The sequence below is a fragment of the Papilio polytes genome, unplaced genomic scaffold, assembly GCF_000836215.1.
Source record: "Papilio polytes unplaced genomic scaffold, Ppol_1.0 DF821288.1, whole genome shotgun sequence".
Classification (NCBI taxonomy): domain Eukaryota; kingdom Metazoa; phylum Arthropoda; class Insecta; order Lepidoptera; family Papilionidae; genus Papilio; species Papilio polytes.
This window is the reverse complement of record NW_013527916.1, coordinates 670,127-692,050: the sequence shown is the minus strand read 5'-3', so window position 1 is coordinate 692,050 and position 21,924 is coordinate 670,127. Positions and strand designations below refer to the sequence as shown.

General features: G+C 32.5%; 4 protein-coding genes and 1 non-coding gene across 8 annotated transcripts; 4 read left to right on the top strand and 1 right to left on the bottom strand.

Annotated features, from left to right (window-relative positions):
* Positions 1-804: 804 nt before the first annotated feature.
* On the bottom strand, positions 805-3,285 carry LOC106109493. Its single transcript, XM_013291012.1, has 3 exons — positions 2,510-3,285; positions 1,653-2,137; positions 805-954 (listed from the first exon to the last, which is right to left on the bottom strand). Exons 1-3 carry the CDS (start codon positions 3,157-3,159, stop codon positions 941-943), a joined length of 1,149 nt encoding a protein of 382 aa, XP_013146466.1. The 5' UTR covers positions 3,160-3,285; the 3' UTR covers positions 805-940.
* Positions 3,286-3,568: 283 nt separating this feature from the next.
* LOC106109515 (zinc finger CCCH domain-containing protein 10-like) lies at positions 3,569-15,653 on the top strand. 4 transcript variants are annotated; one of them, XM_013291040.1, is made up of 10 exons: positions 3,569-3,832; positions 5,405-6,043; positions 6,617-6,674; positions 6,750-6,883; positions 7,212-7,287; positions 11,270-11,314; positions 11,536-11,665; positions 14,698-14,763; positions 14,859-14,930; positions 15,013-15,653. In XM_013291040.1, the coding sequence occupies exons 1-10, from the start codon at positions 3,814-3,816 to the stop codon at positions 15,109-15,111; spliced, it is 1,338 nt and encodes a 445-aa protein (XP_013146494.1). In that variant the 5' UTR covers positions 3,569-3,813; the 3' UTR covers positions 15,112-15,653. The 4 variants fall into 4 exon arrangements, with proteins under 4 accessions (XP_013146494.1, XP_013146493.1, XP_013146497.1 ...); XM_013291039.1 differs by having other exon boundaries at positions 7,206-7,287; XM_013291043.1 differs by lacking the exon at positions 11,270-11,314.
* A 2,264-nt stretch (positions 15,654-17,917) lies between these two features.
* Positions 17,918-17,990, top strand: Trnar-acg. The gene has a single exon. It is a non-coding gene; the product is annotated as a tRNA-Arg (tRNA).
* A 139-nt stretch (positions 17,991-18,129) lies between these two features.
* On the top strand, positions 18,130-19,847 carry LOC106109490. The gene is made up of 3 exons (XM_013291009.1): positions 18,130-18,325; positions 18,858-19,061; positions 19,586-19,847. Exons 1-3 carry the CDS (start codon positions 18,130-18,132, stop codon positions 19,744-19,746), a joined length of 561 nt encoding a protein of 186 aa, XP_013146463.1. The 3' UTR covers positions 19,747-19,847.
* Positions 19,848-20,014: 167 nt separating this feature from the next.
* Positions 20,015-21,255, top strand: LOC106109499. Its single transcript, XM_013291019.1, has 3 exons — positions 20,015-20,127; positions 20,604-20,741; positions 21,059-21,255. The coding sequence occupies exons 1-3, from the start codon at positions 20,064-20,066 to the stop codon at positions 21,208-21,210; spliced, it is 354 nt and encodes a 117-aa protein (XP_013146473.1). The 5' UTR covers positions 20,015-20,063; the 3' UTR covers positions 21,211-21,255.
* Positions 21,256-21,924: the final 669 nt, after the last annotated feature.

The window sequence follows — 21,924 nt, the reverse complement described above, 5'->3', positions numbered from 1 at the left end:
ATAAGATATTTCGAACGACAGTATTTTAATTATAAAAAGTGCAGGGATATCTTGATAATGAAATTTAATATGATTTGATTTTTCTGCTTATTAAAAGTTCTGAATTGACATTTCAAAATTCATTATTCTACCATTTACAATTCTTTAATTATTGTATGACCAATTTTAGTTAATGTACACTTTAAAATTTTTAGAATCTCATATTAGGAAAGGGTTAAGAACTCATATTTGTGACTATTATTCTCTTGTATGTTTTATTATGTATGTTATAGATTATATTTCAGTTTGTGTATCATAATTTGTTTTATATTTATGAATGATTTTCTTAATTTTAAAAACTTAAGATTATGAATGTTTTCAACACATATTATAATTAGAAAAACTGATATCCTATAACTCAATGTCGGGTATTAGTACTTTTACCTTAGTTTTGTTAATGATTTGTAATAAAAAAAAATTATTATACTAAAGAATTTATAGATGAAAAGAATAAAAGATTTGCTTAAAGAACTTTTTTTTTACTCGCCTTATTTCTATGAGTAATTCTATGATTATTGTCGCAAATAAATTTACATGAAAAACAATACAGCCATTAATATTGCATTTGTTTTTATTGTAATCTATGATTTACGAAAACACAATCAGTCTTGTTATAGTGGATTTCTGTAAATTACAAGGTATAAATCCATGCCCTGTCTACTCTAAATAGTATTGATAAGGAAAGTTGTTATAACAAAAAATAAAACATGTTTCAAATAATTTAAAACTTAAATTATATTAAAAATAGAGGAACTTTTTTAATGAATAAAAATACATTGCACTTCAAAACATAGAACAATACATAAATCGTTTTAAAATAAATACAGCTGATTTAATTATTTTATGGTTAAAACGATAACAGTCAGGTTGTGCAATATGCCCATTTATGCAGCGTAATATGTTATTTGTCTGCCGCTGAAAAAAAAAATGTCACAATTACATATACATTCATAGAAATATAGCAACTGTTACGGATAGTAATATCACCAACAGATTTGTTATTAAACAAATAAATACAAATAAAACTCATAATTTGCAGATTTAGTATCACCATTAACTTGCCTTTGTCTAATGGTTGGCACAGTATGTGTTGCATTCATACATTTTTATCAGCCATCATATCTGAATCCACTCACTTCTTCAGTATACTCTCTTGCACACATTTCATCCATACATTCTTTGATCTCCCTCTACCTTTGTACCCACCAACATTCAATCTTAACAGTTTCTGGTTTATGTCACAATCTCTCTATATGTGTTAAGTGATTTTAATATTGCATTGTACGCATCAACATGAATTCATGGTCAGAGATTGTGAAAACAACAAGCAAATCAATCTAAATGTATAGAGGTAGAACTTAAAATGTCAATTATTAAAAAAACATAGTGTTAGGAATAAAATTAGTACCGTGCTATAGAATTGGCGCAACTCTAGATTATCGGCATAAACGTCACGTCCCTAGCTGACAGCTGTCAATGTCACTAGAAGTATGGATAGATTGGCGCGTAACTTGAGTCTTGACGAGAAGTATTGCTCTGAGTTAAAAGCGACAGTATCAATTAAATAAGTTGTCTAATAATAGGGACACTCAAAATATAACAAAATGTTGCACCTGTTATTTCAATGATTGTTGACCATATTCCACACAAGATCTTGAAATCTACAGAAGATTCATATACCTTTCTAAAATATTTAATACATGGAAATAATTTTGACGGCAATCCCAACTGGCCATATTTATTATAACCAGTTGTCCATACTGTATTATCTGCCAGTTTTAAAGCTGAGTGCTTCGACCCACAAGCTATATCAACAACATCTGTATAAAGAAGTTCTCCATTTTCATCATAAATACCAATTAAATTGGGTACTGAATATTCAATCGGTTTTTCAGTACAGGGGTGAGGTTCAAGACTGTCATAAACACCAAGTTGGCCGTCATCATTCCAACCCCATGTGTAAGCATCTCCAAATTCACTTAGTACTAAACAATGATAACCACCAGCAGCAATCTTTGTTATTCTCATACCAGCTAATGCATGAACTTCTTGAGGTTTATCGAAATCTTCAATATCACCATGGCCAAGTTGATACCTCCTATAATTGAAGAACATAGCAATAGCTTAAACACAAAATAAAAACATACCAGTATATTAATTTGCATTGAATTTCAGCTGGTAACTAGATACAATTTGGGGTCAACCAGGTAGAGGTAGACCTAGAAAGAGATGGATGGATTGCGTGAAAGGTGGCATAATCTAGATGAGAGTAGTGACAGATAAATGGTGCTAGAGTAATTTAAAGAATGAAAACCTAGTGCACCAATCCTACAGTTGTAGGTTAAGGAAGGGGAGATGATGATGAACCAACCCACACTGGGTAAACTTGATTAACTAAGGCTAAGGGTTAGTCACTCTGAGGTTCTGAGGCCCTCAATAATAAGTATGGTGAGCTGATGATGCTACTTACTTTCCACTTCCCCATGTGTAGATAAGACCAAAATCAGTGAGGAGTATACAGTGCTCATATCCACCAGCTATATCACAAACTTTTCCTAAACAATGCCTTGTATCCAAGTATTGTGGCGGCATTCCCATAAATACACAACCATCATTTGTTAAAAAATATACAGATTTATTTGATACAATCATTTTGACAACTTTCACATGATTGTTGTCTTTTTCCACCTTTCCTAGAGAATTAAACTCTAAATCCATGAGATTAAATGTTGACATTTTATCAAATTCATTGCTCATTATCCATATTTTTAATCTTTTGGTATCTAATATGTAAAAAAAGTCGTCATTACCCGAAACCAATATATCTGAAGCTTTAAATTCATTTTCACAGAATATATTGAGCCGTTTTACGACTTTCTCATTGTTATCCCAGGCACCAGATGCATATAATTTATTTTGGCTTTGAAAAATATTGTAAGACCATGACATATGCATTAATTTAAGATCTTTAGTGTTAAAATCATCGAATTCATGATTCTGGCTGTAGTTGTTTACTACTTTTTCAAACTTTTCTAAGATGGGCACATTTAGTAACCACTGCCCGAATAAGTTATTCCCAGAAACCATATATATTGTTGACATTTTTCCGTCTATACTCATAATATTTAGCTATAAGTTAACACCATGAGTAGCGAAGTAGCGAAATAAAAATGTTCAAACCAATCTATTGAAAACTATATTCATGTTTACATTTTGTTCACAAAATATTTACAAGGATTGACAAATGACACTGACTGACAGCTTTTAAAAATTAAGAAATGGGTGGTAGGTGTTACCATATTTACTTCTTTTACTACATTTATTTAAAACATCAAAAATGTTTTTTTCATTCTTGTTAATTGCAAATGTAAATAATTAAATTCATGTGTTTTCGTCTCACTGAATAACTGTAAATTAATTATTATATCATATTACCATGGATCAGTTTGTTTTTCTTTGTACTGATCAATATCGATTAGGAGAACTGTCATTTAGTCTATGCTTAGTCTATGCTTTTTGTGCTGTCTTTTTGTCTGTGTCAGACACCATTTTATGATAACTCGGTGCAAAGTGTTAGTACTTATCACTTTAAACTTGTGGTGATTTTAGTGTTTTCTCGTTGTTGTTGTTCGTGTTTATCATAATTTGGTAAAACCGGTGCAATAATAGTATCCGTCTCCAGAGCGCGGATCAAGGCTTCTGGTGAAATCATTCTGGCTATGAATGGTGCCAATTTGTGTCGAGAAGTCCGAACTTAGAGGACAACTCGAGTAAATGCAAGTTACGCAGGCAGGTTAGTGGCTGCACATATTTTGTTCTATTTATTTCAGTGTAATTTATATCATTTAAAAATTATAGACCTGATAATGCTGAAATAGTTTGACAATGTGTATTTCAAATAAATAGATAGAGAACTTCTCTTCTTAATTTAAAAAATGGAGATTCGTGGCTTTGCAAATGAATAATAAAAAAATCTTAAATTGTACACGATTCGACTAATCCGACATTTTGAGAAAAAGGGCAGAACTTTAATGTGTTAGTGCTGCCCCCAACCTTACTTGTCTAACAAACGTTTTGTACAGTTTATATTATAAATTATTATTTCAATAAATAAAGTCAAATTGTGCTTGATCAAATGTAAGGAAACATGATTAAGGAATTTTTAACTTAAAACATCTCTATGTTGATTTAGATATCAAAATATCATCATTTATTTTCCACTCTGTTAAAACCAAAACCTTTTGAAATCCCTATAACAATAGCAATTTTCTGTTCACAATAATCAATATTATAAAGATGAAAGATTTGTGTTTATTTATCCTGTAAACTCTAAAACTACTTTTCTGATTATAAATATTCTTTGGTTGCCAAAAAAGCTTGTTTATCAATTGAAGAAGTGGTAAGTTTTTAGAATGCCAATTTTTAAAGAAATCTAGGAAAGATATTATGTTATGTTCAGCATCATCTATTTTTGTTTACCCTAAACTATCTTTTATTTATATATCTAACTAGCCTGTTGCATGTGACTTAGTCCCAGTGAAGTTAAAATTTATAGTCAATACTCACAGGTAGCATAACTTTATAATGGTAAAAATTCTAAATCAGACCAGTAGTTTTTGAGTTATACATACAAAAATACAAATCATTCCTCTTTAGAATATTTAGTATATAAAAGTAAACTTAATGGTCAATGCACAGCCAAAATTACTAAGACCAGCAACTATTATGAGGTTTCTGGTAATATATTAGCATTAATTAGGAAAGGCTTTTGAAAAATTCATCCCCTAAACATCCCAAATATGGGTACAAAGCTTGCATCAAGTATATAATTATTTTCTCTGCAAAATTACTTGTTATTAATTTTATAGAGTTTTTTTGAAAAGTTAATAAACACTTTAAAATAAATATAAGGTGATTTAGACTTAAACAAGGGGAGAAAGTTTTTAAACTCCACATGGACAAAGACAATGGCAACAGGTAATATCCATAAACTAGGTGTTCCCATGTGCATTCATTCACATAAAATTATGAAAATTTTATTTCGTTGTTTACATGTGCTATCAATTGCAAATGGCAAAATGACATGATGATGACAAATATGGCAAACTTGCTTCCTTGATGTTGGCAGCAACTTATGGTCTCTTTCCCACATTAGGGTTTTTATCGGAAATATTTACCCCTTAAGTTTAATGGCGTGAAAATGCGTCCTAAAGCTTAACATAAGTGTAGGAGATTATATAAAAAAAATATTCAAAAGTATGCAGTAATTTTGGATTTCTTAGGCAACAAAAAAGTGTGTGTTTACCCTTTATTTTAATAGTATAGATAACTGGTCACCTTATATATCATCCTTAATTGTCCACAGATCCGGGTACCCGCAAAAGATCAGGTGTGAACGATCCAACACCACCGACTGGTGATAAAATGAAAAAGTTTATAAGATCTAAAATAGATAATGATGAAACTTCAAGCCGTTCATCACCACCTTCACCATCAGATCCAAATGCTTCTAGCAATATGCCAAAGGAAAAAGTGAAACCTGAAGTGCAGCCTCCATTGCCCCTAGATCCACCACCACCAGATGAACCACCAAATATGGAGATTGAATTAAAAAAAGAAATTGTCGACACAGACTATCAGAGCCCCGATGAAGAGGCATCAGAGGCTTTGAATCAAAATGAATCTGATATAAAACCTACTGATGATGATGAAGACTCTGGTAAACCAAAGCCAATGTGTAGAGATTTTATAAGAGGCACCTGTATTCGACCTGGAACATGCAAGTTCAGTCATAAATGTGATATATCACAATTAATTGGTGTTTACACATTCTGTAGAAACTACCAAAATTCTGTTTGCACTCGCCCTAATTGCAAGTATGTGCATGCTTCAGTGTTTGAAGAACAGCACTTTTACAGAACTGGTGAATTGCCAGCACATGCTTTGGTTCACCATAAGAAACACATAATGCCTCCGCCGCCACCTCCTCCTCCTCCACCTCAAGGTATGTTTAAATATCATTAATGACACAAGTAAAATTATATCAGCAAATGTATATTATACTTACATATATACTTGTCGGCTTGAGCTAGCACAATATCAGAATTATTACTACTCGAGATCACATGTGGGCGGCCATGGGTAAAGTCGGATTCCAGGAATACATTCACAATACTCCTCAGTCAGGATATCATCGATCTACCATATCATTCAAACAATGTTCCCGCAACGATCCCTATTTTCAGAATCATCTAAGTTCGCACGACAGTCGCTTGGCCGCGCTCATGTTCTAATTATGACTTAAATTCAAATTAATTTCTTCTTCTGATGCAATGTTTCAATGGTTTTTGTGGCTGACTTTGAATTGAGTGTTGCATAGTCCCACATCCTGTACACCCCACTACATCTAAAACTGCTCTTAACTCATTGAATCATGAATTTTTTTTGTAAAATACAATAAAACAAATGACAATGTAACCTAGTGTCATGTGTATAATTTCTCATTTCCATTGTAAGTGTATCAATCCATTGTCATGATGTATCTTCACATATTCAAGTATGTTATTTTTTTTCGTAGAGACTCCACCGAATACTCCAGTATTCAAGGTTCCAATGATACCTCCATTACGTGTGAGGTAAGTGTCTATAATTATGAATGATATTGGTACTGGAAAAAATAAAGATATTTGACATATATTATTATGTTTCAGAATGAACAGACCCCCACCTCCTATAAGTTGCATTCCTACTAGCAAATTGGAAGCTCGGCCGTTTCCCGGTTTACGGGACACTCTAACGCCCGGCACAGCACCGTTGAAACGCGAATGGCCATGTGTTGATAGTTGTGAGTAACTTTGTATTGGACATAACAGCATTTCTCATATAAAAAACTTAGTGACAAAGTATGATATTATGTTTCTGAGGTTTCAATTATTTGTATTTTTAAATAAGTACAAAGTAAAATTGTTTAGATTTTTTTTTAATCATTGATATGCAAGTCAACTTTTCGCAACCCAGAATATTTAACAAGGGTTTCCATTTCACAGATTGTATTTCCTTCGACTAACTTTTGTTATAGCATTACAATGTAAACTTGTGAAATTTTATAATGACTAAGTTTGTGAAACTTCAACGAAATGAATAGATGATAACAAGACTTTTGTCAGTTCCAGGTTCCTCCCGAGATGTTGCTCCTGATTCTGATAACGGTCAAAAAAGATGCAGAAACTGTAAATACATCGAATTGAGGTTAGTTTAAATTATTTGTACAAAACTTTATTAAAATATTTATCGTTTATAATTAGGTTTGGTTATAAATACTTCACGCTTTACAGCCATTGACAAGTGTTCCAGTTAGTTCTTACATTGAGTGAGTTTTATATACTTTTGATTATGATTTTACAAACATAGCAACTTATAATTTCATGTTTGTAGAGTATTTATAGCCAGACTGAACATTATATCCAGCGAAATGTGTACAATTATTTGCCTTATTCAGCTGAGCGAACATTCGGAACGAAACTGTTAGGTTAGGATATTGATGCTTGCGTTTAGTACTTCGTAAGTTTGTATGTGGTCAGTACTTGTATGAGATTGTATAATAAAGATGGGTTTTTAAGCTAAGATAAGCATGGAAGTTTACCATGACAGTATTGTAATGTGAATGAGAATACAAACTGCAGTAGATCAGAATGATTGACTAAGGCGTAGACATCCATAATTTAAGCTAGAAGAATGAGGACACCTTTAATAGAAAGCAAGTGATTGAGAACTATGATTGTGAATCAACTGAAAAAAAATTAAGTATACAAGCTGCAATGACATTTTATTAAGCAGAAAGCAGGATAATCATGTAGAGAAAAAAATAATAGCTTATTTGTAAAGATGGATGTTAGTGCAACATGCTTTTGAAAGTGAAAAAGACATGTTAAAATAAATAACATAATTGGTACTATTATAATTAGGGCCTGAACGACCAAATTGTAAATTGTCTGATAACAATCCAATGTGTAAAATATGTGAAGGAAATATCAGATTTTGTTCCCTTATCTGACAGTGACGTCATTTTTAAGCTATCTCAGTCTCTATCAGTCAGTGGTGGGACAGGCCCCTAGAGCGACAAGTTATCTGACCCAATAGGCATAAGTAAATATAATAAGCTCAGTAGCTTCCTCCCTATATCTCATCTTCTATGTCAATGTAGATTTTAGATATTTTCTGACTAACCGATATCAGCACCTCCCAAAGCTACTTTATTATTTAACTATAAATTCAAATTATAATGTAATTAGCATTCTTTAGAATTACTCTATTCCAACTTTATTCAAAACTAGTCACTACTACGTACGTTCCAGTACATTGGAGTAGAGTACGAATACTTCTGTACTATTAGACTATAGTATTGGTTTATATTTATTAACACACAACCACACTCGTTTCAAGCTCTTCAAGTCAAGACACTTAGCTTAACTTTCTCATAATAAATCTATAACCTAACAAAGAAAATAAAAATCCTAGCCCCTCAATCAGCTACTTCATGGTGAGGGTTTTTAATATTTCCTGTCGGGCTAAACTGAGAGTCTCCTTAGTCACCATTTAACATCTTTTAGTAACACAGTTAGTGAAAATTGTTTATTTAGTATAGATATAATTGCTGGCGTATAGCGAGTTCTATTTTCTTATGTTGTTAGAAGAATGCGACATATTTAAAAAAATATACGAATAACAACTCAATCAGTTGACAGTGGTAAACCCGCGCTATCATTCGCACTGTAGGACCGGCTCGGCCAGTGAAATACCACGACCACACAGAAGACAGGCGTGAAGTGGAAACAATTCCCGGTACATACTGATGAGTGCGGTGCCGGAGGTGTAATTTTAGTCCCTTTCCTTTCCCACCATTTTCTTATACGGAAAGGATGGGAAGGGAAAGTGGATTTGATGGTGGAGAAGACGCATAGAAATTGGAAATGTGCTCTTTATGTGCGTATTCTCCGTTGATTAAGGGTAGGCAACGCATCTACAATTGCGGATGTATACGGGCAGCGATCGCTTCGATTTGTTTTACAGGGTGTTAAGAAGTGTTATCAAAATATGGGACGCAGACTCCACAAAGATAGCTGTTCACTAAGTTGACCATATCTCGATATATTCCTTATGATCTCGAAATAACAATGATATTATTATTTCAAAGTTACTTAGGAGGCAACGTATTGAAAAATTAAAGAGAAAGTGAACGTCCAACAACCTAAATCTGATGCCTTCGTTTCTAAGATGTCTCCATACAAATTTTAGTGCAGTACGCATCAATAAAAAGGAGACATTCAAAAATGACACGAAAATGTCTATGTAGGCTGATTTTTTTTGTGACTAATTGGCCACTAAGAGGTATTGCCTTGCCACTAAGAGGTATTGCCTTGCCTTGAAGAGGTATTTACAGATTCACCAGACATGAGGTGGCCGAGCGTAGATGGCGCTTAGCCTAAATCTCGTTTATGAGTAACTAAGCTCGGGACCTCCCTCAGGAACCTCGGTACGAGTCGTTACCTCGTTATTATTAGAGGATTGGGGGGCCACCGAGCTCTTCGATCGCTCCATGGAGTGACTAGGCATAAGGGCCCCTGAAGGGGGACCTCGGCTTGGGCTGTTACTCGATACGCGTTAAGCATTCCGATTTAAGAGTGCCCCACCGTCCGTTTCGGATGTCAGCTATGAGTGTTTTTACTTCACCGCCGCGTTTTCTGATTCTGGTAAAGTTCCATCGAATGTGCTTCCTATTGAAATCACCTGCAAGGATGATGGCTCTTCCTGGAGATAGAAGGGCTTCTAAATCGAATCGTAAGATGGTTGCGCTTGGTCTACATGAAAGGTAAACTGAAGCTATCGTAATTGAGCCGTGACCAGCTGACAGATCGAGGCCTCTAAGTGCGTAAACGCGGGTGTCTTTAGATTTTAGCCCAGTGGCTGGCATTGGAATTCTACTGTTTTTTTACTTCCGGGTGCTCCCGGGGTGTTGGGCCAACATTAATTGAACCGCTACATATCGTTTTTTTATTTATTGGAAAATAAAGAACAATGCTGTGACTGCAGACACTGCTCAAAACGAATCGAATTTAGAACCATTCGTTATTAGTCGTACGAATCATCTAGATTTTTTCAGCAATACCATGTTCATAATAAGCATAAATGGGTTCTTACCAATTTCTTAATTGATAACTGAAATTTGTATTTTTTCATCAATATTTTTGATGAAACATCAGCAAAACAACTGCGTTAAAGAAGGATGCCTTCCATAACAACAATTTCGAATACAAGTAAAAAATGTTTTACCAATTTTCGCGTAAAAACAACATAAAGAATGTTTTTAAAAAATCTGGCTATTTACATAATATAAGATTGTTAAAAACGCATGCACACCTTTGAGTAAACTATCGCACAACTGTCAATTCATGTCACAATTTATTAGGGATGGGTTGTGTAAAATCAAGCGTGAATCTTTTCGATTTTTATTCTTATAGAAGTCGGAATCAGCAGATTCATAGTTATTATTTATGAATTAGAAAAAACACTGTTTTCTCAAATTTATAATGACCTGCAGAACCATTACAAATAATGAGAGTTAATAAATATTTACTACTACTACAGCCGTACGAAATCGAATTGGCTTTCGCTATTATTATTGTCATCGCGAAATTCTCTACACTATAATCAATACTAGAGTTGTCTTGTTTAATAATATTCATACAAACCGAATATCGATAGTTCATAATTGTCTCGTCACTACGATGCCTGTCTATTAAGTGTGGCATTTTCCTTCATACACATTTAATTTGATAATTCATATGCGTCATTTATCAAACTAATCTATCTTATTTAGACAAACTTTAAATAGTTGAATGGGCTGTGAAACAATCGACAGTAGCACAATAGTTGTAAGTTCAGTCAAAGGTGTGCACCCGCTTTAAAACTAGTTAGGAATAAAAATTTACGAAGAATTATACGCATAAATGTAAAAAAAAACTGACAGCATCAAAGAACAAAGAAGCAATGTTGATATGGTAACATAAATTCCCAACAAAAACGTTCATCGTAAGATGTGTATCACTCTGTCTATGCCTGCCTGTATATGAACGTATACCTATCTCTTTTTGTAAAGAGGGATGGCAATATCGTTGTTATACAGGTGTTGGGCAGTGGAAACTCACCGTAAAAGTGTACTGACTGATTGCAGATTCTTACACGGAGAAGAAACACTGGTTCCGATTAATCATTTAAGGTAATAAGATCTGTATGAGATTTTATTTGTTCGAGTTGAGCAAACTTAATAATTTAGTATTTTTATTTAATGTGGCAGTGCTGGTTATAAAAAACGCGAATTCTTTTTTCATTATCAGTGCACAACGCAGATTGTAATTTAATAAATCAAAGCTTTGCCGCGCGATTTTTTTTTATGTTTCTGTATCGAATTGTGAGAAAGAGCGCTTTTATATCTTACAGAGCTGAGTTAATGAAAGAGAAGTGTGAAAAGTTGCAGAAGGCTTCATTAGAAATGCATAACCAAATAGATCTTCTAAATAAAAGGCGCGAGAAACTGTATTCGACGTTAATGACTTTGTTCAAACCAACGGTAAGCATACCTATATAAATATGATTAATTTATCCTCCCAAAGACAATGAACATGGTTACATGTCTTTGATCTCAGTTATTTTAATGTAAACTGAAAAATAATAAATTTTTACGTTTTAATCAACCAAATTGACTACAAGATTACATACTTTCCTAACATACTTGATTCTTAAAGTAATTATAGCTCTATTTATTTTATACACTGCTCATTTTTCTTTTATCATTTCCTTCAGTTTTCATAAACCCGTGTCATTTATTATTCAGTTTATTATTTACATTTTCATATTATATTTTCTCATTAGACCTCACTGTTATCATCATATATTATATCATCTTATTTTTTTTTACTAACTTCACTAACAAATACAATATGCTTTTTACTAAAAATACTAACTTTTTCATATGTAAAGCTTTTTAAAATGTTGGTTTTCTTTTAAAAATCTTAACTAACATTTTATGATATGGTTCTATAGTAAATTATTTGGTCAACTTTATTTTTCGTATATACTGCCGGTCGAGCATATAAAGCTTGTTCAAATTGTTTTGATTATAAATATTACTCTTCTCAATATCATTTGATAACCTTCTTTAGATATAAACATCTAGTTATTTAACTGTACATTACTTTATTGACAGACCGGAGTAACTTATAAGGTTTATGATTGAAGACAGTATTAGGATAATTTGACATATTTATTATGGGAAATGCTAAATAAAGTTAATAAGGAATTAGCTCTTATTAGGCAAATCTTTAAGTAATGGAATAAGTGAATATTGACTGAGGTGACTATATGAAAGAAATATCTTTTTAATTTATTACTAAACACCTTTAGCGCAAATGGATGTGAATGAAATGGGATAGTGTGAAAAAAAAACGCAATTCAAATGCATCTCTGTATGTACTATAGATATAGATAATGATAGTGATGTAGGAAGATGACGAAAGAATGAATAAACAATAAGAGGAACTTCGTGGGTTATTTTATAACCAAAAAATATTTCTTGCTCCAAAAATGACTACTATAGCGTGCCCGTAACGCGCCTCTCGCACCTCACCTCCGCCCTGGAGATCACGCCACCTATCTCGCCCTTCCTTCCAGGACATCACGCCACGTACATCGCCCCTCCTCGGGAAATCAAACCACCCGCGCTGTCGCGTTCCCGCTCCTCACCTTTTATACCCCGCACCCTACTCAGGACTTCCCGCGTCGCGCCTTGCGTGCCCGTACCTCATCCCACGATCGGCGCAGCCTAGAGATGGGCATTGGGAAAACCCAACGGGAATATACCCTGTTTTTTTTACCATTAGGGAAAAAACCGGGTATTTATGTAGGAAAAAACTCAATACACGGGTATTTTCATTATTCAACGTAATTATTAAGATCTTAAAAAATACTTTTTTTATATGTAATACAAATGCAGCAAAAATAGGTATATAGAATATAGGTAAAAAATAAGTAAAAACAGGTGTACAAGGCACTAGTCAGGCTAGGCACAGAATGTTGTTCGAAACGTCAAAATGTGTGTGATTCATTTAACTAAAATAAAACGAGCAGTTTATTATAATATATTATTAATGAAATGAAAAAAAAAACCGAATATTATCCCATTTGGGAATTTAACCCAGATTTGTTCCTTATTTTTTCCCACATTATGGTTTTTTCCGGGTAAAATCCCATCTCTAGCGCAGCCGCACCCGATAGTTACATCCCGTCTTCTCCCGCGCACACACGTATGCCCTTATAGAATCTTCCGCTGGCTCGTTTTACGTATTTTCGTAAACTTTTGTGTGTATGTTTTGTTAATATTAGTATTAAACTACTTGTAAATCTGATTAACGTGCACTAAAATGAAATAAAAAAAAACCTTTGAGATATTTAAAACAAAAAATATTGCTTAAAACTAAAACAATCATCTGAAATAAATGTTTTTTTTATATAATTACCGTGAGCTTCCACTGCACAAATCTTTTTTTCGTTGGTTATAAAAAAACTAAGATGAACAATAATATGTTTTCGTATTGGATAAGTTTTATTTTAAATTATATTGAGGAGGATAACGAACGAACGAAACGAATTGTTGTCGTTCATACAACAATTTAAGATTTGTTGTTGCTTGACAAAGATTTTGGTCATACTGTTTAATTGTAAAGCACATGTTTCATCACTTTATTCTTACCTTTTCAACGTCCAGTAAGAATGTACAGTAGCGTACGTTTAATACCATCCTATTTTGATGAAATGTTTGACACTCAGTATTCAATTATGTTGAAAACTGGTTATAGAAATGTTGCTAATAGATATGAGAGCGGGCGCGCATTATTGACTAAAATATCGCACAACTGTTGGACAATTGTCGATTGTTTTGCAGCAAATTCAACTAATAAGTTGCACAACTAAATTCGAGTAGGGTGCGAACCTTCTTATAAGCTTATAGTAGTCAAAGCACGACTAACAGTTGTGCGATTGTTAGTTAAAGGTGTGCGTGTTCTTATGGTGACTGTTAGCTTTACGTTATTCAATCCTAAATGGGAAGTAAATTTGTTTCTTTGACTGCAGTATCGACCTTGACTTACCAAACAGGACAGAAGATCATCAATGCGCTGATATTAGAAAGTGTAAAATAGGACGGTGTTTCCAAAATTATGTACTTTAAATGATATGTTTCAATTCGTTGACCAAAAGTCAGAATGTATTTTAATTTTTCATGGCCTCCTTGGTTGGTTTATGTCGACTCAAACTTATTTCTTGGTTTCAGATACTATTAACGTATCTGGTTTTATAGACCTATATTTTGTAAACAAATGTATTTATATCCATCGAAAAATTTGTGAAAACAGCCAGAAGAAGACAAGCGTAATTTTAATTGTGACGTAAGAAATTGGTAGAAAATGTTTTGAATTTACAAATTTTATAAAAAAATGAAATAGTTTTTTACATAATTTGTTAACTTTGAACAACCTATATGTCTCTTGTGTAACTAACATAAAAATGCCTGAATTAAAATGGTCTTATAAATTTACTTTATTTCAGTACCAAACGAAAACCCCCGCTACCAGTGGACCGATATCCTCGCCGACTTCGGGAGAAAGGCAGACGGTAATAAAATTAACTATTTCCCTTTTCCCATTATCCGTTATTATTAGATTGATTGGAACTGTTTGATGATTTTATGTTTTTTATTACTTTTTCAGTGGTTATTGGAACAGATGAGCAGTGCAATAAATTCCAATATAATTCCTGGAATACAGGAGGATGCAAGTAGGGTAAGTTTTACATTATCGAAGTATCACAAATTATATTGATTTATAAAAAATACGATAATTAATATTTTTAATGTTGTTTCAGCACATTACTCATGGTAATCCTGTTATGTCAAGCTTGGTAGCAAAATTACTGCAAGTATATAGACAACATATGCTTTCAGATCCTACTAGAAAAACATAACGAAGGTAAATCTCGTGAAGACGTGTAGATAAACTTTAGAAAGATGTTTTTAAACAATATCCATTCAAAATTCACTGTACTTATATGCTTTGCATATTTATAATCTTTTATGATACTGTACATAACTAGTCTTTTCCTCATTACAAATTGCATGTTTTATCACAAAATTGAACATCTAGTATTAGCCTTTAATGTGAATTTTCAAAATAAACATTACAGTAACATTTTTTCTATTAGTTTTTTGGGCCCACCGATATAGTGATGTGTAATAAAGGATATGTTTCTTATAATCATACTTCGTACTAATATAAATATGAATGTTTAGATGGATGGATGGATGTTGGTTAGAGTTTGTTGCCTAAACGGCTGAACGGATTTCAATGAAATTTGGTATAGATGTAGAGGATAGTCTGGAAGAACACAAAGACTTGTATGTATATAATTGAATCAATTCTACAAGACCAACATTTGGAATTAGATAAAACTAGCTTTCGCCCGCGACTTCGTCCGCGTGACACAAAAAAAAACAAAAGAGAGTAGCCTATGTGTTTTTCCAGACTATCCTCTACATCTATACTGAATTTTATCAAAATCTGTTTAGCCGTTTAGGCTACAAACGCTAACAAACATCCATCCATCCATCTAAACATTCACATTTATATTTTTAGTATGATAAACGTTAATTTTGAGGTTATCAATGATGCTAATTTAAACTGTAATTTTAATAAGTCTTTTATTTAAGATATGACATTTTTATTACAAAAATGACTGCAATATTAGTTTTTTTTATATTTATATTTGAAATACACTACCATGTAGGCCCTAAGATGTTCTTTAGTTGTGACGATGGACATTGAAATTAAATAAGTCAACTAGAAATTTATAGGATTTTTAATATGTTTTAAACACCATAAACTTGGATGGATATGTTTACTATCTCAGATTTTCTTTAGATTCATAAAATGTAGATTTTGATTAGTCATTCGACAATCATCATTAAGTCATTTATTTTTAAGTTTTATCGTTATTATCTCTAGATATAAGTGTAATGCAATATGTTTAAGTATATCTGGATGTAACAGAAGTAACAATTTCACAAATGAATTACTGAAAATATTTATATCATTTTAAATTTAAATATACTATAGTCTAACCAAGATGCACTTCAATCTCCTTCACTGCATTCCGCATATTTTTCCGCAATATGGCGAGAGTTTTTGTTTCTGGTCAGGCTGTAATTTTACATCCAATGTCTATGAATTGCATTTATTATTTATGTTCAGTTTAAGATATCCAATATTTTAAAAGAACATTATGTATATGAATTATATTCTTATAGTTTGTCTAAATTAATTAGATTAGTTTGACAATTTAGTATGGATGGGTTGTGTAAAATCAACCATAAATCTTCTCGATTTTCGATTTTTATTCTTATGGAATCGATAGAATCATAGTTATAAGTTATGAATTGAAAAAAGACAAAACAAAGTTTTCTTAAATTAACAAAGACAAACAGAACCAGTACAAATAATGAGAGTAAATATATATTTATTACTACTACAGCCGTACGTAATCGAATTGGTTTTTGCTATTTTTCGTTTTCTGCCATCGCTGAATTCTCTACACTATTATCAATATTAGAATTGTCCTCTACATTAGTTAATAAGAAAATAATAATGTTAGTTAAGTTCGATAAATTTTATTTAAACCGAATATCGATAGTTCATAATTGTTCGCTATGCGTGTTTGTTTCATCACTAAGATGTCTATTAAGTACGGCATTTGCCTGTTTCAATTGCAATTTGATACTTCATATGCGTCATTTATCAAACTAATCTATCTTATTTAGACAAACTATAGATGGATATTTAAAAGCTTTGAATTAATTTTCGTTATCTGAAAGTTTTTTATATTCATACTTGACACTAAGACAAATTGAAAACTATCAAGTGTGTTTTTTCATATCCTGTAACGTCTTGGTTAGTTTTAATGTTTTTTTTTATAATTCCTATAAATTCCAAATCACATCATAAAATAAAACTTGCCATACCAATGATCAATTTTCAAATTGTGTAATAAATGTTGAAGCTTTTGATGTAAGTGTAGTATTTTCTTACGCATTATTGGTGTCTATAATATAAACAAAAAAATCGATACTCATTTAAAATATGTATAGCACTAAGTATTACAATATTCATCTACTTTTAAACATTATTGATGTTCCTTATGTATATTAGTAAATAATATATACATCTTAATATGTTGTTTTATTTATATCTATACTATTATAATAATACGTAAACCCACACTACTTTGTGGCACACTATTTTGAAGGATTCAATCTTTAATAAAAATCCCTACACTTCGACATGCTTTATGTTACATATTTTCACGCTATTAAAGGGGATAAAGAGATTGAAAAAACTTTTATGTGAGAAAGGAACCATAAACTACAAGTTGCCAACATTACCGAAGCAAAGTTATGTTAACGGTAATTTTGACATTTGCAATTGACAATTTGATAAATGTAAACGATAAAAAAGTTTTTATATTTTCATGCGGGTGAGGCCGCACGGGAACAGCTAATAAATTGTTAATACTGAAACCAAAAGTAAATAAGGTAAGTAAAAGTAAATAATGGATGGGTTTTAAAGATAATGTCGACAGTATGATTTCATAAAAGTGTTTGGATAGTTGAAATCTTGTTTTTGTTTCGCAGAAATAGGTAAAAATTTACAGAATAATTTTTTGTTTTTAATTTTTAATACTTTTCCAACCAAATAAAATTATTCTGATTATTACGAACGGCTCTGTGGCGCAACGGATAACGCGTCTGACTACGGATCAGAAGATTCCAGGTTCGAATCCTGGCAGAGTCGCGGCTTTTTTGTTTTGTTTTAATTTTAATTTTTATATTAATTTGAAAGAATTCTCATATAGGTGTAACCGAATGATTTTTTTTAATTAACAGTTTAAAAAAAGTTTAATTAAATCAAGACCGTCGAGATAATACCAATAATGGACCGACTTGACCTTGCGAAGTCATCGAAATTTACAAGAGGCGAAAAATGCATTTTTATTCATTTGATACTAACATTTGTCTTGATTATACTATCGATTGTTATATACTTCGTGCATCTATGCCTAATCAACCACCCAGGTAACAGTTATTTAAATACAAGACGATCGGTGGCAGTACGCGAAGTATTCAAAGGTAAGGTTTACGATTTTAAACTATGTGACAATACAACATGATATTTCTAAATTGAATCAATTTCATATGATAAATATAAAGTTGAAATCGTTGTATTAATATTCAGTCTACAGTTAAGTCATCTAGTACCCAACTAGGTAACCTAACGACGAACACCATGTGAAAATGGGAGCAATAATAGTAGAGCAGAAAGTCAATTTAATATGATCACTTATTAACATAGTTTTCAGTACATTTAAATTCTAACATAGGCGTTGCCAGATGATGATAGAACTTTTTCCCGTCCAAATATGACGTGGGGAGCCTTCAAAAGAAGAGTGAACAGCTACCTTTTAAGCTAGCGAGAACCATCTTTCGACTGCGTCGTCACTTCTTTCAGGTGGCATCGTGGTCAAGCGCTAGCTTATCTAATATAAAAAAAAAACTAAACTAGGTCTAGAGGGGGCAGCTACCTCTAAAACTATTTAATAATTTTCGATTCTCAAGGAGGGCAACTAAAGCTCCTGGCGACGCCTCTTATATGTAATTTCAGAAGTCACGACGCCGGATTATTTGCCAATCGGCGTTCTTTATTTAAGTACTAATCCTATCCGAGCGGTTTGCAATACAATACTTTTCCGAGAGAAATGGTCAATAGCTCCTGCGCACTGTGTCATCATTAGAAGTGATCCCTCGTTGGTGCAATTGCTCCCGAAATGGGGGATTAAGTTTAGAACTTCGGATTTAAAAATTATAGGTACTTTAATATTGTTTTAATAGTTTATAGAACCTTTTGATGGTTGTTTATGTTATTTAAATATATTAAGTGAATTAGAATGAAAGCTATATGCCAGAATTGCCAACATTCTTATCGGTTTTTCCTGCCGAAACACTTAAATAAACATTTTTCTCCTACTCTTAATAATATATGTGTTTAGACAAAAATTAAAGTTAGATACAGCAGAAAAGATAAGCATTTTAAAGTTATCAACGAAGTTCTTAACGTTAATTTAATTACATTCTATATCTTACTAATATTATAAAAGCGAAAGTTTAGATGGATGGATGGATGGAGTTTGTAGCCGAAACGGCTGAACGGATTTCGATGACATTTAGTATAGATGTAGAGGATAGTTTGAAAAAATATTGATAGACCAGCCGATGTTTTATTTAGGCCTAGAAGGGCAGTTGCTATTGCTACAGCTGTTTGTACCCCCCCCCTCTTTGACTACTCCCATAATAAACTTTATTCAATAACTGTCTCAATAACGTATTTTCTAGTTACTAAAATAAGAAGAAGTATTGCTCATCCTCATTTCAATCGAGACGACTTTAGTAACAATATCGGTCTACTGGAACACACAGTTTCGGTTCCGATCCATCAATATATCAGTAAGTATCAATACAATATTGTATTATTCAACTTAATTCCCAAATTTTAGCAAAATCAAGTAACGGCGCAGATGTCTGGTCTTTATGTGTAACTAGCTTTCACCCGCGACTCCGTTTCGCGTGGAAATGGAAAAAGCAAAAGTGAGTAGCCTGTGTGTTCTTCCAGACTATCCTCTACCTCTATGCCAAATTTCATCGAGATCCGTTCAGCTGTTTTGGCTAAAAACTCTCACAAACATCCATCCATCTAAACTTTCACATTAGTCAGATTAGTCAGATTAGTCAGATTTATATTGATTGAAATTAAACTATAATCGCTGAGAACGTTTTTACAGCATTTAATAGATCTATTAATCGTTACGATCAGATGGGATTTGATGATAGGCAATTACTTATAGGATCTTGGAATCAAGACGCCACAGATGATGAAGGTAATATCAGCTACATCAAACTAAAAAATAAAAGTAACGCGTACATTTTTAAATATTTTTGTTCTAATATCGGTACCCCAAATCATCTCTACTTTTCGTCCTCCAAAAAACTCTATCATCCATCATCTCAGTCACCACACCCTTCTTGGTCATATCTCCTTTCCCGCAATCCATCCATTTCTTTCTAGATCTACCTCTACCGCTGAACCTCTCCACACTCAGATTACTAAAAGTATTTTAATACAAAGAGTATTTGTCAAATACTAAGATACCAAACAAAATATATTTAATTGCAAGATACAAAATATATTCTGTTAAAAGTATTCTAGATATGATATAAAAACGTATTTTGTAAGTTGTATCTGGTTTTTAAATACAATGTATCTAGATAAGTGACTTTTCGGAATGTAACCGATACTCGTAATGATAGATTTTAGTGTATCAAGTCTATTAGTTTAAAGATCATTAAGTTTCAGATATCGGAGAACCATATAGTCTTTACGTTGTTAACTCAATGGATAGAGCTAAATGTGTTAACTTTATGGCTCCAGTAGTGGACTTAAGAAATTATGAACATTGTTTTACTTTACAGGACTCAGTTCAGTTTAATTTATGTAAGTGTAATATAGAAAATGTCATCGTATCCCCTACATGTAATATGTTTTTGTAAACGTCACTACTTCGTCCATAACAAGAAAATCAATTTAAAACTATTATAACCACTGGTCTGTTAAATGGATAAACAATTGCTTAGAAATGACAGCTTTTTATGAGTTAAAATGTAGCTTATGTTACTCACAGATAAATTACCTTTCTAGCAGTGAAAGAATTTTTAAAATCGGCCTAGTAGTTTTTGAGTTATTCCAATACATACAAAAATACAAATCTTTCTTCTTTATAATCTCAACATAGATTTGATGAAATGTTTCAGACCATGGTGCGGCACTACTAAACGCTTACACTGTCTTTGGCATATTCTCTTGGGGAGAGAGACAAAACAAAATATTTCCCTTTGTAATATTGCGGATTGCTGATTTTAAGGATTGGCTTGAAGACGTTATTGTTTTAAACAATGCGATTTAAAATAACTTTGTAGCTTGTATTTTCCGAATAAAATGTTTAAACGATTTTTCCACTTTAATTTTCTATTTATTTTAACATTCCTACACTTCCTGCCCAAAAGCCCGATCAAGCGTGTATCACTAATGATGATTAACATTTCGTTTCGTTGACGGCAAAATTGTCGACGACCATCCCGATTTTCTGACAGGATTCAGGGGAAGGCCTAGATGCTACCAGAGGTTAACGGTGCGAAAAATATCCTAATTTTTAAGAAAATTGTTTCATTTTAAATACAAAACTTGTAAAGTGTAAGCGAAGGATTTAAGAATAACCCTGTAATAAGAGAAGAGAACATATTCTATAATAGGGGTGTTTCAAGTTTCAAATTCATGTTAAGTTTTGCTTTAATCATTCTCAGGATTTCTAGGATTGGATAGTCATGCATTGTCACCGTAATTCTTCACTAACAAATTATGTATAAAACTATTACCTATAAAAAGATAAACTACAATCAGGATAGTACTCGCTTCCGCAAGCCTCCACGGATTTCAAAAACGCCGCTATAGAAGTCCGATTTGGCGATGTCATGCGGTGTTGTCAGTTCAGGTGTCTGAATTTCAAACAAATAAAAGAAAACCTGTACGCCACACATTGGGCTGGATCCAGTTGCTCCATAGACAACTTTATCTGATGTTTGAAATGTTTCTTTTTTTTGCTTGAATGTGCTTTGTATCA

Excerpts from the sequence above, each read along its gene's own strand:
- LOC106109493 (XM_013291012.1), bottom strand. The coding sequence starts at position 3,159 with ATGAGTATAGACGGAAAAATGTCAACAATATATATGGTTTCTGGGAAT. Across the intron at positions 2,138-2,509 it reads TACACATGGGGAAGTGGAAA|GAGGTATCAACTTGGCCATG; the intron begins GTAAGTAGCATC and ends CTTCAATTATAG.
- LOC106109515 (XM_013291039.1), top strand. Across the intron at positions 11,315-11,535 it reads GTTCCGATTAATCATTTAAG|AGCTGAGTTAATGAAAGAGA; the intron begins GTAATAAGATCT and ends TATATCTTACAG. Across the intron at positions 14,764-14,858 it reads CTTCGGGAGAAAGGCAGACG|TGGTTATTGGAACAGATGAG; the intron begins GTAATAAAATTA and ends TTACTTTTTCAG.
- LOC106109490 (XM_013291009.1), top strand. The coding sequence starts at position 18,130 with ATGGACCGACTTGACCTTGCGAAGTCATCGAAATTTACAAGAGGCGAA. Across the intron at positions 18,326-18,857 it reads AGTACGCGAAGTATTCAAAG|AAGTCACGACGCCGGATTAT; the intron begins GTAAGGTTTACG and ends ATGTAATTTCAG. Across the intron at positions 19,062-19,585 it reads TTCGGATTTAAAAATTATAG|TTACTAAAATAAGAAGAAGT; the intron begins GTACTTTAATAT and ends CGTATTTTCTAG.
- LOC106109499 (XM_013291019.1), top strand. The coding sequence starts at position 20,064 with ATGGGATTTGATGATAGGCAATTACTTATAGGATCTTGGAATCAAGAC. Across the intron at positions 20,128-20,603 it reads AGACGCCACAGATGATGAAG|ATATCGGAGAACCATATAGT; the intron begins GTAATATCAGCT and ends ATTAAGTTTCAG. Across the intron at positions 20,742-21,058 it reads CTCAGTTCAGTTTAATTTAT|ACCATGGTGCGGCACTACTA; the intron begins GTAAGTGTAATA and ends GAAATGTTTCAG.